The sequence below is a fragment of the Perca flavescens genome, chromosome 11 (assembly GCF_004354835.1).
Source record: "Perca flavescens isolate YP-PL-M2 chromosome 11, PFLA_1.0, whole genome shotgun sequence".
Classification (NCBI taxonomy): Eukaryota; Metazoa; Chordata; class Actinopteri; order Perciformes; family Percidae; genus Perca; species Perca flavescens.
The window spans coordinates 21030340-21046923 of NC_041341.1; the positions used below are offsets into that span (position 1 = coordinate 21030340).

The 16584-nt window shown below is 38.6% G+C and overlaps 2 protein-coding genes and 1 long non-coding RNA gene across 4 annotated transcripts; 1 reads left to right on the forward strand and 2 right to left on the reverse strand.

Annotated features, from left to right (window-relative positions):
- Positions 1-974: 974 nt before the first annotated feature.
- On the reverse strand, positions 975-8632 carry phgdh (phosphoglycerate dehydrogenase). The gene is made up of 12 exons (XM_028590524.1): positions 8358-8632; positions 6127-6275; positions 5972-6037; positions 5828-5882; positions 5563-5661; positions 5292-5424; positions 5047-5195; positions 4787-4939; positions 3822-3963; positions 3470-3597; positions 3161-3383; positions 975-1407 (listed from the first exon to the last, which is right to left on the reverse strand). The coding sequence occupies exons 1-12, from the start codon at positions 8493-8495 to the stop codon at positions 1253-1255; spliced, it is 1590 nt and encodes a 529-aa protein (XP_028446325.1). The 5' UTR covers positions 8496-8632; the 3' UTR covers positions 975-1252.
- Positions 8081-16239, forward strand: cfap210 (cilia and flagella associated protein 210). 2 transcript variants are annotated; one of them, XM_028590526.1, is made up of 9 exons: positions 8081-8127; positions 12648-12856; positions 12945-13118; positions 13215-13420; positions 13681-13837; positions 13923-14062; positions 14190-14382; positions 14625-14789; positions 14881-16239. In XM_028590526.1, exons 1-9 carry the CDS (start codon positions 8100-8102, stop codon positions 15235-15237), a joined length of 1629 nt encoding a protein of 542 aa, XP_028446327.1. In that variant the 5' UTR covers positions 8081-8099; the 3' UTR covers positions 15238-16239. The 2 variants fall into 2 exon arrangements, with proteins under 2 accessions (XP_028446327.1, XP_028446326.1); XM_028590525.1 differs by lacking the exon at positions 8081-8127 and adding an exon at positions 11716-11944.
- LOC114563722 (uncharacterized) lies at positions 12074-15717 on the reverse strand. Its single transcript, XR_003693672.1, has 4 exons — positions 14495-15717; positions 14132-14406; positions 13835-14007; positions 12074-12727 (listed from the first exon to the last, which is right to left on the reverse strand). It is a non-coding gene; the product is annotated as an uncharacterized LOC114563722 (long non-coding RNA).
- Positions 16240-16584: the final 345 nt, after the last annotated feature.

A 16584-nucleotide genomic window follows, 5' to 3' on the forward strand; every position in this document is an offset into this window, starting at 1 on the left:
CACTCTTCACTATTCATGTCCCCCCCACCCCCATTCTTGTCGTTGCCATGGCGTTTTGAACCCACTTTCAGTGTGGGCTTTAACTAATCCTAACAAGGATTAACGGCACAGTGCACGATATTCACTGCTGCACAAGATCAGAGACATGTGACCACATCAGCGTGTCCGTACTATAGTAAAACAGTAGTACATGGAATTCAAGCACGCAGGAGAGTAACCTATTAACAGTCTTTAAATATTAATACTTACTAAAAGTGGAAAACATTTTAAATCTTTAACTAAAAAGTTCATTCTTTGAAGTCACAGTGAAAATTGTAATTTAATGGTGGTACTTAATTTCTACTTCTTACTGCCAGGCATCTTGTGAATGTCACGAAGGGATTAAGTCTTATCCTTATTTTAATAATAGATCATGCATTTCTTCATTTTATTTTGTTTTATTTATCTGAATCTGCAAAGTAAAGAGTAACATAATGCTATTAAATAAATGTAGTGGAGTGAAAAGTACAATATTTCCAATAATATAGTGGAAAAGTAGTAAATATCAGAAAATGGAAATACTTAAGTGCATCCACCTCAAAAGTGTACTAAAGTACAGTAGGCTACTTGAGTAAATTTACTTCCCACCACTGCTGTTTGGTAGTTAACTGGAGACGCATCATAATGTAGGAGCTTTTAATCAGATATGTGTACCCCTATATACAATGTAATGGAATAAAAATACTATAAACTACTGCCTTAAAATGAACCATGGAATTGAAATAAATTCCTTTGGACACAAAAACTGAATTTTAAACTTTACAAAATAAGAGTTACATTGCAGGGCTGTTTTATTAGACTGGGTTGAACTGTACATGTGTGCTTAATAGACAGGCAACTTGGTGTGGTACATCCCTTTAAAAATGTAAGTAAAAGTGTGAAGTTCACTGAATAAAAAAAAAAAAAAAAAAAACTCAATTGCCAGTTTGTTACAATTGTTCTTACAGTTACTTTATTTTACACCTCTGCTTTAAAAAGGTCAAACAACAAACTGAACAGCATGTGACACTGAAACATTTTTATTTATATTTTTACTTTAACAAAGTTCATGTAAAGTATCTAAACACTGGAATGTTATCAAAATGTAAGTTTTAAACCGCAAATGTTCAACTTCTAAACAAAGCTGTTAGTTGTAAATGCTAAAACCAAGATGGATCAATTATATTCAGACACTCTCAAAAAGAGGTTTTTCAGATAGCATTGCTGCGGCCATTTAAATAGTGAGTTGTGCAGCCTCCTTTACCAAAGGCTTCAAGGCACTGAGGTCTGGCAGGAGAGAGGACACCCCCACACAATACCACAGATCCCCGGTGCGATCTGCAGGAGCACTGTAGGACTCAATCTCCACTCCCTCTGTGGCCAAAAGTCCTAAACAAAAAACAATGGAAAAGAGAAAATAGGTGCAAATTTAAAGAAGAAAAACACAGCTATTTAGTCCTAAGAAGTCATAACTCAATACCACCTTTCATCAAAATTGAAAATCTTAAGTTAACAAACAATATTATGAAACATACGATATACTGTATACTGCGTCTGTTCCACTGAGGCTATATTCAATCTTTGCGGAGACTGATACGCTGTCTATCTACAGGAATAATGTGTATTGTAATATTTACTCCAAAAAAAGTGTTTGTTTTGTTAAAAGCAAAAATAAAAAAGGACTATAGAAAAGGCTCCAAAGTTATGTTAGTGTTGCTGTTATTTACTAGAGTTGACCATATTGTGTTTTATGTTTCACGTTTACTCCCGTTTATTCAGTGCTGGTATCAGGGTAGCCAAAGCGTGTGCTGGTTTGTATATTATAGCGGACGTCACACAGTTAATAAGCAGTATGATAGAGTTAGTTGGTCAGTTGGATTGTAGTTGTGAGCGGCACCTTTCTTCAGAGTGTGCGTAAATGAGAAGAGTAAGTATATCTGCCACATCACTCGTGATATTGTATTTCTTTTTAAAACCAGCTGTTATTTCTGCTATTTGACATAGATTAGAGTTAGGAGTTTAAGGGGTCGCCACGCTACGCGACCATTGTGCTAATTATAGTCACGTTCGTACACGCTAGTTTCGAGCTTCGGCTCACCCGACTCAGTACGTCGGGTCAAAATATGTAACATTGTGTTTAAAGATGTTTATACTTTTACTACTTGTTGTTAGGATTGTTCAGTACTTTGTGGTTGAGTAAATTAAGAAAAACCACACTCCCACTCAAACACACAAGAAAGAGGAAGAAATAAATAGAATAAGAACCATCTCTCAGCTCTTCTTTTCATACTCTGGAATATTTGGCCTTATGTGGTGTTCTGGCCGACACACTTGCGTGAACCTGGTGATAAAACCTAGCACCTAGACTGAGCGTCGACCCATTATCTTCACTACAAGGACAAATGTGCATTTTAAACAAATGTCTAATGGGTTTAAATTGCTAATTATATCTCAAATCTAGAAGCCATGGAGGTTGGCAGATTCAGAATTATAAAGGAGGGAAACAGAGTTAGCTTAGCTGTGTGAGGCCCACTTGTACTGTACATCATGAAATGGCACGACAAATATTCTGGTGTACAGATGATCAGAAATAGGAATTGTTGAATGTTGATGAGTTTATGTTTGCGAACGTGCCTGGAAAAGAAGGTAAAATGGTATGAAAGTATTTATTTATTCTGATTTCTCCAGTATTGTACAGAACATGTTTGGTCAGAGATATATGAATTTTGTGGTAGACATGAAGATCTGAAAGTCCGATTGTTAAAACGTCCTCTCTTTTCACAGTTTATATTAGGTTTGAAAATGAATGTGTGTCATTCTGAAACTAGTTGTGATTTTGTGAGGTCCAGTGAGCTCACGCAGTCTAGGCAATCATGAAAACATTTACTCATGTGAAATGCTTGAATACAAGACACAATTTATGAAGGTAAACCATTACACTACAAATTACAAACTCTGAAAAGGTCTATTGAGATTGTTGTTGCCAAAATTGGTCCTTGACACACTGTGATGGAGTTTAAAAAAAAAGAAATAAAAAAAACTGAGTAAAATGTTGCTTAAGATCCATCCAGTAGTTCTATCTATCAGTTATGGCCTTATTGTAAACATACTGGTTAATTGTATCATTTTAAAAGTTTCTTACCAGCCACTGAAGATAGGAGCTGAGGACTTGCAGAGGCCTTGAAGAACAGCAGGTTTCCAGTGAGAGAGACCGGCTGTTTGAACACACTGTCGCTCAGCTCCAACAGGACTGGCACACCACCTTGAACTGAGCCACTGGCTTTGTAGCTGCTGCCGTTGGCCACAATCTCTACCTTACACACGCCACTGGCAGCCCCATCAGATGCACAGTGGTTCTGGTTCACCTGAACAGTCCACATGTATGAAAAGATTATTTTCTTAACACTCATTGTTGTCATGTGGCATTTGCCAGTAGGGGTTCAGGTTGTACCGTGATTCCAGACTCCTTGGCTAGGCTGAGTACGTTGATGAGGTTCGGGCAGCAGCCAGATTCATGGTTCAGCAGTCCAACCAGTACTGATGAAGTCATGTAACCAGTGGAGGACTTCATGCAATCCCCTGGTTTGAAGAAAACAGTACATATTGTTAACTGCCACTACTAGCAAGTGAAACATTCAAAGAAAAAAATGCTGATTTTAGAAAAACTAAAAACTGCATGGTCATAACTTACTATAATAGCGCCTGTTTCACAATCATACCACCAGAGGGAGTATATTCCCCACCATTACAATACTACACCCCCCCTTCAGGTTACACAAACTGGTTGGACCAGTAGTATTTACCTTGAGTAGTGATTTGGACACGTTTATACATTTTCTTAGAAGAAGTAGCACATGATTGCAGAACAGCTCCGACAGCTTCTCCCAGTTTGATCAACTGGTGAGATTCCTGGGAGAACGTGCTGGCCAGAACCTGTGCATTTACCTAAAAAAAAAAAAAAAAAAAAAAAAAAGGAGAAAACAAAACAAACTTTATTCCTTAATCGTCACATACACACAGTACAATGTAGTGAAACTCTATTACTGCATTTAACATTTAGGGGGAGCAGTTTAGGACAATTTAGGTGGCTACACAAACCCAAGCAGTATTTGTATCGGTGTAAATACTTGTTTGTTTCTCCACTTACTTCAGCTTAATCTCTCCTAACCACTAATAACTATGGTGCCTTATTGCTAGAAATATGGAAATAAATGCTAACAATCTGTTTTTTTACTTCAAATAAAAAAATATTACAGAAAGAAAAACTAGCTTTTCCAATATTTGTACAATCATTTTTAATGTCAAAATATGACAAACTAAGCATCAAACTAAGTGCATTTATTGTTTGCTTTGCAAGTGTAGTATTGCAAGACAGAACTGAGCTCACCTTACATGCTTTTAAACAAAAAAAAAAAAAAAAAAAAAAAAAAGAAATCAAATCCATCAAACCATGTCATATTAAAGTGAAGCTCTGACTCCAAACGACTACTCAGCAAGTGAAAACAGCTAAGGTAATGTTCTCTGTGGCTTGTGCTTAGAGAGAACTACTTTTAGACAGAAAGCCTGCGTTACAAACAGGGAGGAAGGGTCCAATAAAAGATGTGATCCAGTTGCATTTTTTTGGAGCTTCACCCATTTTGGGGATTAGAGTTCAGAATATTTCAAGCTCTGCTGCATTGATTTTCATCACTCTTCTTTATCCGTCTCTCACGAGTCCCCCCCAACTTTATTTGTTTGAAAACGTAGAAGAACGCTTAGTAGAACTTACTGCTCCAACCAGCTTCTTGCCCTTCACCATGTCCACAATCTGCAGAGCGATGTCCTCCCCACAGCGAGCCTGAGCCTCCTTCGTACTGGCTCCCAGGTGAGGACAGCTGATGACATTAGGATGGTCGACCAATGAGCGGTTCTTAGGAGGCTCCTGTGGCCAAACATAAACACAAAGTAAGATGTAGGCTGCTGCAGCACCTCATTTATTAATAATCAATGAGTGATTAAAGACACTATTTATTGCCCAAATAATCTTGCCTCAACAAAGACATCAAGTCCTGCTCCTCCGCACTGTCCGGACTCCAGAGCTCTGAGGAGAGCAGCTTCATCGATGATGCCCCCTCGTGCACAGTTCACAACCTTTACTCCTTTCTTGCATTTAGCAAACGTTTCATCATTAAGCAGACCTTGGGGGGGAAATGTTTTTTTTTTTTTTTAAATCCACAAATTTTAAGTACAATTTATGATGGCTATATAATCATGAGAGCTTCAGTGACACTCACCAACCGTAGAGGGCATTAGGGGAGTGTGGACAGTAATATAGTCACACTGGGGCCACAGCTGCTCCAGAGACATCTGCTCCACCCCCCAGCTGGCAGTCACCTCAGGAGGAGTGATTGGATCATAGCCAATTGTCTAAGAAGAGAGAGCAAAAAAAAAAAAAAAAAAAAAAAAAAAGACTAATCTTGCCATGTTTGTTTCATCTAATTATCAAAGTGCAATTAACCACTGAAAAATGCAACCAGTCTTGTCATGTATAATCTCGTTACTTACCCTCATGCCAAATGATTGCATTCTTGAGGCGACTTCCTTTCCAATTCTTCCAAGTCCAACTATTCCGAGTACCTTGCCATACAGCTCTGCACCCATGAACTGTAAAATTCAGAAACAAAACAATGACCCTGTCCAAGTGTCACATCTGATTAGTGATGACGGGCTGAACAATGGAGCCGACCATGCGACAGTAATAGCTTTGTGTGCCAACTGCAAACACGGTCACTCAAACAGCACACGGGGGTAAACTACAATCTCTGCATACCTTTTTGCGATCCCAGTTCCCTTGTTTCATCGACATTGCAGCTTGAGGCACATTTCTGCAAACAGAACGGCATAATTAATAGCACTTTTACATTACGTCAATGCAATTAAAAAGACTGAGCATGTTGACCATTGCTCATCTCACCTTGAGAGGCTCATCAGCAGGGCACATGTCAGCTCGGCAGCACTGATCGTGTTACCGCTTGGTGTGCTGGAGAAAACAAAGTCTACAGTTAATGGACAGTACATGATATCGAAACTGCACAGTAAATCAAATTTGTGCATAGAGCGGAGACTTACTTCATTACAATAATACCCTTTTTGGTGGCAGCATCAACATCCACATTGTCCACACCAGTTCCAGCTCTCCCAATGATTTTGAGATTAGCAGCATTGATGATATCAGATGTTACCTTCGTTGCAGATCTAACCACAAGGCCATCGTAGTCCTAGGATTTTTAGAAAAACCATACAGTTGTGTTTTATAAGACTGTGGTTACAGCCAAAAACCTTCAGGGCCCCCTAAACCCACAGAGTCACCTTGCCCATTACTTTGCAGTACATTAATCAATGCAAAATGTTTAATCATTTGCACCACTACAGCACAATATAAATGGACATGATAAGGGCCTTAAAACCCTGATTATTACCTCATCTTGTGGCTCTGTTTTATAGAGGAGCATTTTGTAAAAAAGGTAGTTTTAATACAACAAAATGTTTTTAGTTACAATTTACATGGTACAAAGTTAAATACATGCGTCTTCTCATGTTATCACAAAGTAAGAATGCTTTTGCACCTAACCTTATTTGCCCCGTTAGTAAAGTTTGTTTGGGCTAATGTGAAAGCTGTCACATTAGCTAAATCTGGTGCAGAATAACAACAGGACTGAGACCGCCTGAAAAGGAGAGTTTTGGTCTGCTTCCAGACTCTGGTGCGGTTAATTTATGGTGGGAAAGCAAACCGACCAACCCAAAGGCCTATGTGATAACAACATGTGTGTTTTTTGTTGTTGCATAAATTCAATAGCTTAAAAACAGCTGATCATGTGCGGTTAACAAAGCTTTCTCCCAATCTGTGCAAGTGATGTGTGGCCTCTATTTATACAAGATCATTGTAACCATGGTAACATGTCCGCTGGAGAGTGTGAAGATTTTCCCTTACTTATCTTAAAGTGATAGATGAAAGTTGAACCAGAGGTGCGTTTAACTGGTGTCCTACTCGGGAGTATTTTAACAGTTCCCCAATAATAAAGCGAGAGAAATGCAGCGACAACACAGTAACTATGCTCCGGTATTATTATGGTACAAAATGCTTCTTTTGGCCACGTTTCTTGTCTTTAATTGCAATTTATGGAAAGCCTATACATGGGGTCCAGTTGGAGCCTTGACTAATAATGTTCATAATTAATTACTTTTTCGTGAGCTCTTTGTGAACACCAGAAAAGATAAATATAGGCCTACTCATAAGTAGTAATCAAAAACTGATTAGTGAATAATCTACCACTCAGTAAATATGCCTTCATGTTTACTCCTCTTTGTTCATTTGTAAAAAGCCAGTGTAAACATAAATCTGACCAGTAGAACAAAAAAAAAAAAAAAAAAAGGCAACATGTCTTTGTTTTGGGTTCAGATTAAAAAGAACCTAGCAACCAGTGTGAAAGCACTGTAACTGACACACAGCACACAGGAGGGCAGGTAGGAACAGTTTATGAGACTTACTGGGTTGAGGGTAACATCACATCACATCACTCAGTTCTAAAAAGTCTTTACATTGGCTTCCTGTCTCTCCAATAATTGATTTCAAAACACTACTGTTGGTTTATAAAGCAAGGAATGGTTTAGGGCCAAAATACATTTCTGATCTGCTGCTACATTGTGAACCATCGAGACCTCTCAGGTTGTCTGGGTCAACTAAAGCTGGCTTGCCTACCAAGAGAGGGGTATAGGGGGAAAAGGGGGACCATATAGCTTACTTTTGCCCAAGGGCCTAACAGTGGGATAGTCCAGCCCTGGATCGACTGCAAAACACTGCAATCAATTCAGTTTGAATGGCAACATTTCCACTGCAACCGATCTAATCTGACAAATCTAAATTGCACAAAGATATATATGTATATTTTTATTATTACATGCACAGCCTCCTGATAAAGGTTGCCAATCTGCCGCATGTGGCATCAGAGAAAGTGATGCGGAAAAGTCAGAGATGAGTTGCATCAGCTTCCCAAGGGGCGGGGGCGGTACTAAATGTACAATCAATAGTCACACCCGGCAAAATGCTTGTCCCAGTCAAAAGAAAAGCGCGTGAGTATTAAAAATGCACACATTTTACATTAAACTTTACATGAAAAAAACCCCCGAGAGGCTTACTTTTTTGCCTTTTACTTCCCCACTGCAGCGGCAACAATGATACGAGCTTTTTAAAATGATGCTAGCTAAAGCTAAACTTTTGCAAAAGATTGCATGCTGCGTAGAAACAACACCCGGTGCATGTGAAAGCAGTACGCAGTACCCTACTCGAGTGCCAACTTTACCTTAATCTCCGCCATCAATTCATCCTTTTTCATATTCTGTTTTTCCGTAACTCGGATGCCATTTTCCTCCAGAATAGTCTTGCAGCGAGGGTCAACACTTTCACTGATTAAAATCGTCTTGATGAAGATAGGTGCCATGTTGATGTTTTTCTCTTCGGGTTGTTGGTGGTGGTAACTAGTGTTGGGGAGCCGGAGTGAAGGACGCAGGGAATGGCTTTCCCTCTGCTGGTTTTGAAAGGTTTTCTCTGATTTAGGACAGCCCCCTTTCAAATAAACCCGACTCTGCTCTGACGTAACGTGCCAGTTTGATGCGAGCATCAAGCCATCAACAATTAAATGGTAGAAGAAGTATTCCGATGTTTTGCATTCTCACTGTTAGCATGCATTCAAAAGAAAGAAAGAAAGAAAGAAAGAAAGACAGATAGGTAGGTAGGTAGATATGTAGGTAAGTGATAGATATAGGTAGATATGTAAGTAGGCCTATAATAGATATATAGGTAGGTAGGTAGGTGATCGATAGGTAGGTAGTAGAGGTGTGAAGCTTCACTGATCTCCTGATTCGATTACAATTATTAGGTCAGCGATTCAATTCGATTCGATATCTCGATGCATCATGATGCGTCAAATACATTTTTCTATTAAAGCCATGTAGGATATTTAATTCATAGCTTTTCAAGCTTCAAAAACAAAACATTCTGCAGTGCTCTAATACTAAATAAATTGGATACATCAAACTAAAGCACTGAGCACATGGCACTTCTTGAATGTGCAAAACATAACAGAATATGTAAACAGAAATGTTGTTAGGCCTACATTAAATTGTAAACAGAAATAATTGATTATGAGCCTGCCGATTATCAATGCAGCATCGTCCATGTCCATGATTCAATGCATTGATTATTTGATTAATTTCAACACCTCTAGTAGGTAGGTAGGTGATAGATAGATAAGTATAATAGATAGATAGATAGATAGATAGATAGATAGATAGATAGATAGATAGATAGATAGATAGATAGATAGATTAGATTAGATAGATACTTTATTGATCCCCCAAGGGGAAATTCAAGGTCCCCGTAGCAGACATCACACAAAACATACACATCATAAACAGGATGATAAAATGACATGATCCACATGAATAATATGTACAATAAACAAAAAGATACTAACTAAAAAATCCACATGCAGAATGCATCTATGAGAGTGTGTGTCATGGTGGTAGTGCAAATAAGTCCAATAGTGCAAGGATAAAATCTAGAGACCAGCATTAAATATGGACAATATAAGAGAATATGGACAGAGAATAAAGCAGTAAACAGTGGGCCAGTGGACAGTCAGTATAACTATTGTTATTGTTATTGTTATTTTTATAGGAAGTAGTGGAAGTGGTGGAGAGGGCCGAGAGGCAGACAGGCTATGCAGAGAAGTCTCTCTCTCTCCTCTTCCCTTTTGTGAAGCATTGTAGAGTTGTATGGCCCTGGGGACAAATGTCTTTCTCAGTCTGTCAGTGGTGCATGGCAGTGCGTGGTCTTGAGCTGATCATGCTCTTCTGCTTTGTGATAGTGTTGTGGAGTGGATGACAGTCATTGTCCAAAATGTTGAGCAGTTTGTTCAGGGTCCTTGATTATGTTTATCACGCACAGGTACAGAATGTATATATAATGTAGGTGTTTTTGTTGAAATAATTTTAATCCTCCAAAGAATATCAAACGTTCTACCCTTGTTATATCCTTCATTGTATACTTTTTTTTTTTTTTTTTTTCTTTATTCACAATACCACTTGAAACATTACAATAATACAGCTGGGGGGGTACAAGATGAATTGGGTAGAGTGAATGGGTCCCCCAAAGAAGCTAGAAAAGCTTATAGGTGGGGGCCCATGAATCAATAAAAAGTAGTGATACAAACTATAGAATACACAATTACCACAAATGATGATGACTAGTTGCACGCGAGAGGCGCACCAGTACATACATAACATTACATACACATACAATCATACACATACATCCCAGTAGTCCATGAAAAAAAACAGTTTTATATTAGATGTAGGTTAATAAGAAATATTTTTTTAGTTGTCTTTTAAAGTTGGAGACCTTATCTTGTTCATTCCTTCATTAAACAGGTCAGACAAGTCCATTTTAATCTAAATTTAACAGACGCCGTTCATCACATGACTATATAAGATGCACATGACAGCCCCATTCATGCCATTATCTGCTTTCACCACTAGATTTTATAACACAGGTTGTGTGTATGCAGAATCTGTATGAGTGTTATATAGTTAATTTGTATTGTTAAGTGTCCCAGTAAGCCATTTCAAAATGTCCCCTTTGAAAAAGGCCTATGACGTACAGAGTACACAGGAACAGGTCTGTAGAAATGGACGTGTAGCTTTGGGATTGTCCGTGCTCCGATATCATCTTGTCTGACTTCCAGCGTGATAGACACACTGACACAATACAGCAGAATATGGATCAGCTGTTCTCTATTTAAACTACCAGTAGTTGAATTACAAATGAGTTTAATTACAAATTATAGGAATCACCTGCTTAAAATCCAATTATGTCTTACAGGTTCCAATAATATTGTGACTTGGTCTGACTCCCGAATCCCTAGTAAGATTTTTGTTTGACATAACATTTGTCTTATGTGTTACACAGTAAACCAAAGAAATACTTGTAAACATTTTTTTTTAATATATTTTTCTGAAAGAAATGTTGCATTGATTTGAAAAAAACGCAAAGGTGCCAGCATTTTTTTAAAGAATTAACTCAATGTGGATGCCATAACAATTCAAAGAACTCTGATGAGGACAATGCTATTATACACAACCTTTGGGACTTTGCAGGACTGATTTTGAAGCATCTTGGAATGATGTTGGTTGTTTGATTTAGACTTTTGAATAAAAAACCTTGTTGTCCTCTTTGCCTGTACCCCTCGGCCTTGTAATGTCAATGTTGTAGTTTGTGTGTCTTTGTATGTCCTATATGTGTTGTATACAGGATATTGTCTTTTATAGACCTTTTTCACGGCAGACATGTTGACATGTCATAGTAGGAAAAGCACAGGTGTATTCCAAACCATTGATGATACATATGCATTCCACTTAGGAGAGGCCCTGGTATTGTTCATGCTGACTCACTGAAATAGCTTACTGGAACACTTGATGGAATTGAGCCATCGTTAAGGTTATCCATTTCAGCTGTACTTTTCCTATAATGACAAGTCTGTTGTGGAAAAGGTCCACAATAAAGTAATAAAATAAATAAATAAAGCACAGTGCCACCTGTCGTCCATTAGCGGATATGCTTCAGATTAGTTCCGCCGTTGCCTAGATACAATGCAACAAATGCGGACACTGAAAGCTGTAGCTATGTAACCCTTATATATATGTCAATGATGTAACCTGGTAAGAGTTAATGCTATCTATCTAGCTACAGTAAAGGTTTTATTTATCAACTGTTTTATTTGGCAGTAGTAGGCCTATTTAAATAATAATAATAATAATAATATATATATATATCTAATACAAATGGCATCGGTGGTTCAGTACGGCCGAAGAAGAGGCTCCAGTAAAAGAGGTGAGAGATAAAAAAAACAAACTTTACTGAGGGTAACGTTAGCTAAACTAGCTAAGCTGGCTAACGTTAACTGTCATGGCTAACGCTAATAGACAGAAGTCTTTGATGGTGACAGCCGCCTTTTAATATTGTAAACGTTAAACTAAAGTCAGAACAATTTAAGACATGGCTCCGAAAACACACGAGTTATTTAATTATTTTGCATCTATCCCACAAAAAAACATGCAGACGCTTTCAAAAGAAAACAACTTCCTGTGCAATGCTACAGATATTTAATATCACTGCACAGTATTATTTTTGCGTATATTTATATTTCGCATATGCATGGTCAGAAACAGAAACACTCCAGTGCAACCTCACCCCATGAAGGCTCTTTTGACTAACGTTAGCCACCAAAAGACAAAACTAAAATGTTTATAAATGTCAAAAGGCAATTCCTCACTTGATCCCAAATCATTCAGAATGATATATGTTCTTCAATTCCATGTGCAATTACAAAATGTAAACTTTCAACATAAAAAAAGCATCGTAGAACATTCTAGACAAAAGCATTACTGTAATATGTAGCTATAACTATTTTAAATAATTAATCTGGACTTCAGCTACCTAAATTACACAAAGTGATGGTGTATCTTTTTTTTAGTCCCCTTAAATATACTGTGTTCTAGATGTAGTGTGTCTTCTTTCCTCCTTTTTCTAATAGTGTCTTCAGTTGAGGAAGCCAGCAGGATGATCCAGCCACCAGACCTCCGGCAAGTCACTGTCTTAACCAAGGCTGAATGGCTGAGGATTCAAGATGAAATAAACCGGGTTAATAGAGACAAGGAGAGAACGAGAGAGGCAGCAAAACAGAGAGAGACCCTTCACTTGCAATCAAAAGAAGTGGTGAAACTGTGGTCCAATACCATCGCTGTAAGTTGCCTGTACAGATTTTATTTGCTTGTAAGGTTGCACAATAGAAGCACAATATACTGCAGTAATATGTTTACATCTATCAAAGGGTCAAAGGCAAAAAAAGCTAGAGGCAAAGAAGCTTCGGGAGGAGATTGAGGAGGAGAAAAGGAAATTGACTGATAAGGAAGAAGCCAAATATCAGGAGCAACAGCGGAGAGAGGCCATTGAAAAAGCCAAGACTCAGCTGTATTATCAAACCGACCGTGTTAAAGGATTACATGTTAGTATCTCTTGAGAAGTATTGTGTCACCTGTACATGTCTGGCTATATATCTTGATGTTTTTGGGATACTGAATGATTGCTGTGACTTCCACAGCGTGCACTCTTGCTGACAGAGGTGCTGAAGGAGAGGGAAGCACAGATCGAACTGAGGAAAAGAATCAAGAGTGCCTCTAAAGATGTGGACAAAGAATTCCTGAATATGGTAGAGAGCAGAGAGGATGAAGCCTTGAGACAGGAGCAGGAGAAAGCACTTCAGAAAAAGCTTGAGAGACAGGCTGTGGCAGAGCAGCTAAAAAATCAGTAAGACTCACATCAGACCCAACAAGCAGCTTTGAACACGCTGCAGATGCAACAGTTGTCGGGGTCTTCAGAGAATTTAAATATTTCAAAGATATGCATTTCTGTTCTATTTTGTCTATTGTAAGGTAACATTGCATGAGAACTAGCATTTAATGTCTTATTTTACAGCTGTTCCTGGTTGTGACCAATTTCAAATAAGAATTTGAGAAGAAGGCTTGAGTAAAAACCATTTAGCTGAGAATATGGTTCCTTTTCTTTAGGGTCAAGGAAAATAAGCTACTGAGAGAGCAACAGAAGATAGAGAACCAAAAGGACGGAGAGGAAACCCAAGGCCTTCAAGAGCTCTACCAATGGGAGCAAAGAATGGAGGAAGAAAGACAAGCAAAGCTGAAAAGAGACATTATGCATGCTCACCTGGTAGGGCCTTAGCAGCGCAGGTTATCTAGTATTTGTATCCTTATTTTATAAAACATATGTTCACTACTGTATACTCTGTATTCAGGAACATATCACCAATAGAGACATCATAAGAGCGGCAGATGCACAAAAACAGAATGCTGAAGAGGAGCAAAGGAAACTTTTTCTCTCTGCAAAACAAAAAATGATGAAGTTACGGAAAGACAAAGAAAAGGAATTGTTCAGGTAAGACTCGGCGAAACAGTGAGTATCGACCTTGTCCTGGCTTCGTACAGCCAGTCATCGCAAACATACCCTAACGACGGATCCCTAGTGTATATCGATCACGCTTGTGAGTTGTTTCATTCTTCAGAGAGGCCCAGATGCACAGAGAGAGGATCATGGACAAGCTGACCGTCACACAGCAGGAGCAAACTGACACGGAGGAGCAGCGGACTGCAAAGGCTGTCGCTGAGCGGGATGCAAAACAGGCACAGTGGCAGAGGGAGGAGGAGGAGAAGAAGGCTGCGATGTTGGAGTCGATCGCTGCACACAGAGAATTCCTGGTAACACACGTTCAGATGCTGCACCTGCAAAATACAAAGTTACTGGAGCATAAAGCTTTTGTTAAACCATTAATATTAAATGTCTACTTAGTCATTTATGTGGGGTTGTGACCTGTGGGTTAAAAAAAAGTTTGTCACATATTTTTTTCGTGGTATAGCTGCAGTGAAATCTGGTTTCACCTGAGACTCCAGCTGCAGCTAACACAATGTTCTCACACCTGTAACACACACTGTCTCATCAGAGACTGGAAAAGGAGCAGAGGGACAAAATGGACGAACAGAACACCCGAGACAGACTTCAGGCCAAGAAACAGGCTGACAGAATATTTTCCGAGAAACAACAACTGAAGACTCAGAGGATCAAGGAAGAAAGAAGAAAACTACAAGAATTCCATGCCACACAAATGGTAATGTTAAAACCCGTCACACATCATTGCAAAAATTAACAATTTGGGTTTGGTGGTAGTTTGACATTTGTCTTTCATCCTTTAAATATAGGCTCAAAAAAGTGCCCGGCATCAGCAGCTGAGAAGAGAGGAACATGAGTTTGAAGTGAAGACCGCAGAGCTCATCGCTGAAGAGGAAAACCTGTTTCAACAGTATTCACGGCACATCATCAGCGCAGCGGCGGAGGCTCAGCGAAATGTGTTTCCACTTTGCAAAGCCGCAGGGGAAGGGGTTGGAGGAGGGCTCGGTCCCATTTCTAACGGAGTCAAGCCTAGATACCTCGTTCAGGACCGTAGCGGTGCTCAAATGCCCAAATATGTCTCTGGTGCCACCCAGAACATTAAAAAGCTTAATGAGGCCGTAGATATTCAAGATACAAAGCGGAGACTTGGGTTTACATGGTCATAGGTCGCTCCCAGCTGGCAATTCTGGTTTCATGAGTGTTGAACACACTTAACACTAAATGTTTTAATAACATCCTTAAGATGTTTCGACAGAGGCTGTCTGAAATCACTCCCTCGCTTACTCATTCGTTATTCCGTTTATAATAGACACTCAATAGTGTGCTGTGTAGTGAATAGTAAATTGGGACATTGGACACTTGTGAATAGTGATTATATTGTGTCATCCCTTGCAGGGGTAATGCGGCACGGTTTTAAAATTTAGAGTTAAAGGCAACGTATATGAACCATAACATATCTGGTTTGAGTTGAGCCAGGGAGTCCTTCCCATCTCTCTCATCTCACTAATAAAAGGCATGGAATTGCCCAAAATATACTATTTACAAAAGGTGGCCTCTATGTCATGGAGACTACTTTCTTTGTCCAGTTGTTGAGATGTTTGAGAGCAAGCTATAGTGCATAATTTTCACTTATAGTACACCATTTGGTGAACAGGGAGTGATTTTGGACACAAAACCTTTTGCATGGATGTTCTAAAAGTACATGATGGAGAGGAATACGTGCTTTAGACAACGTCCGAATGTTTTAGTCAGAATGCTCTACAGTTTATTACAAACTTCTGTAATGTTCCATACATTACGTAACGAAACGTGAAAACTTGACCGCTACAGTGAGATTAATTCCAGACATATTTATGGTTTGAAATAAATAAAATGTTCTGTGAATATTGTGTATCAACTTACCCAAGTAAAGATGACTCTAAAAACATGGACTCTAGTTAAACACTGAACCAAGCAATGAATCACCACTGCAGTTAACTGAACCGGACACTGGATGACAAAATGTTGACAGTATAGTGTGAATTTCCTGTAATAATGTTATCACTGTTGATTATTGTAATTTTGGATGCTAATAATGTTTGGGCCTCCAATAGATTGATTGCATTTGTGACAGCATTTACAGAATATTAAAACAATTGATTAAAATCAAAGGTGAGCCTTTAATTCTACACAGCAGTCGAGTTCTTCTTAAAACCAACTTGCACAAGACACAATTTATACAAATGGATTTTATGTTGTACTTACAGCATGACGTTGAATTTTTTTTTCATTCAAAAAACAAACCAGAGCTATCTCAAAACAGGTTAACAAATAGGATTACAGTACAAGGTCATGGATGTAAGAAAAAAAAAAAAAAAAAAAAAAAAAAAGTATGAACGTACAAATTCCATCAAACAATGACAGGGCTAAGCATGCACGAAATGAAGAGCGTTTTCTTCCAGATTGATTTTTGTAGTAAAAATACATGACAAGTAAATATCAGACATTTGCCAAACTAAGAGACTGTCCTTATC

What these genes read in the sequence shown, in the direction of transcription:
- phgdh (XM_028590524.1), bottom strand. Translation starts at nt 8,495, where the DNA reads ATGGCACCTATCTTCATCAAGACGATTTTAATCAGTGAAAGTGTTGAC. An exon ending in GGAACTGGGATCGCAAAAAG is followed by an intron (nt 5,662 to 5,827) that starts GTATGCAGAGAT and finishes TGAATTTTACAG; the next exon opens with TTCATGGGTGCAGAGCTGTA. An exon ending in TGTCCAAATCACTACTCAAG is followed by an intron (nt 3,598 to 3,821) that starts GTAAATACTACT and finishes TCTTCAAACCAG; the next exon opens with GGGATTGCATGAAGTCCTCC.
- cfap210 (XM_028590525.1), top strand. Translation starts at nt 11,896, where the DNA reads ATGGCATCGGTGGTTCAGTACGGCCGAAGAAGAGGCTCCAGTAAAAGA. An exon ending in ACATTATGCATGCTCACCTG is followed by an intron (nt 13,838 to 13,922) that starts GTAGGGCCTTAG and finishes CTCTGTATTCAG; the next exon opens with GAACATATCACCAATAGAGA. An exon ending in AAAGAAAAGGAATTGTTCAG is followed by an intron (nt 14,063 to 14,189) that starts GTAAGACTCGGC and finishes TTCATTCTTCAG; the next exon opens with AGAGGCCCAGATGCACAGAG.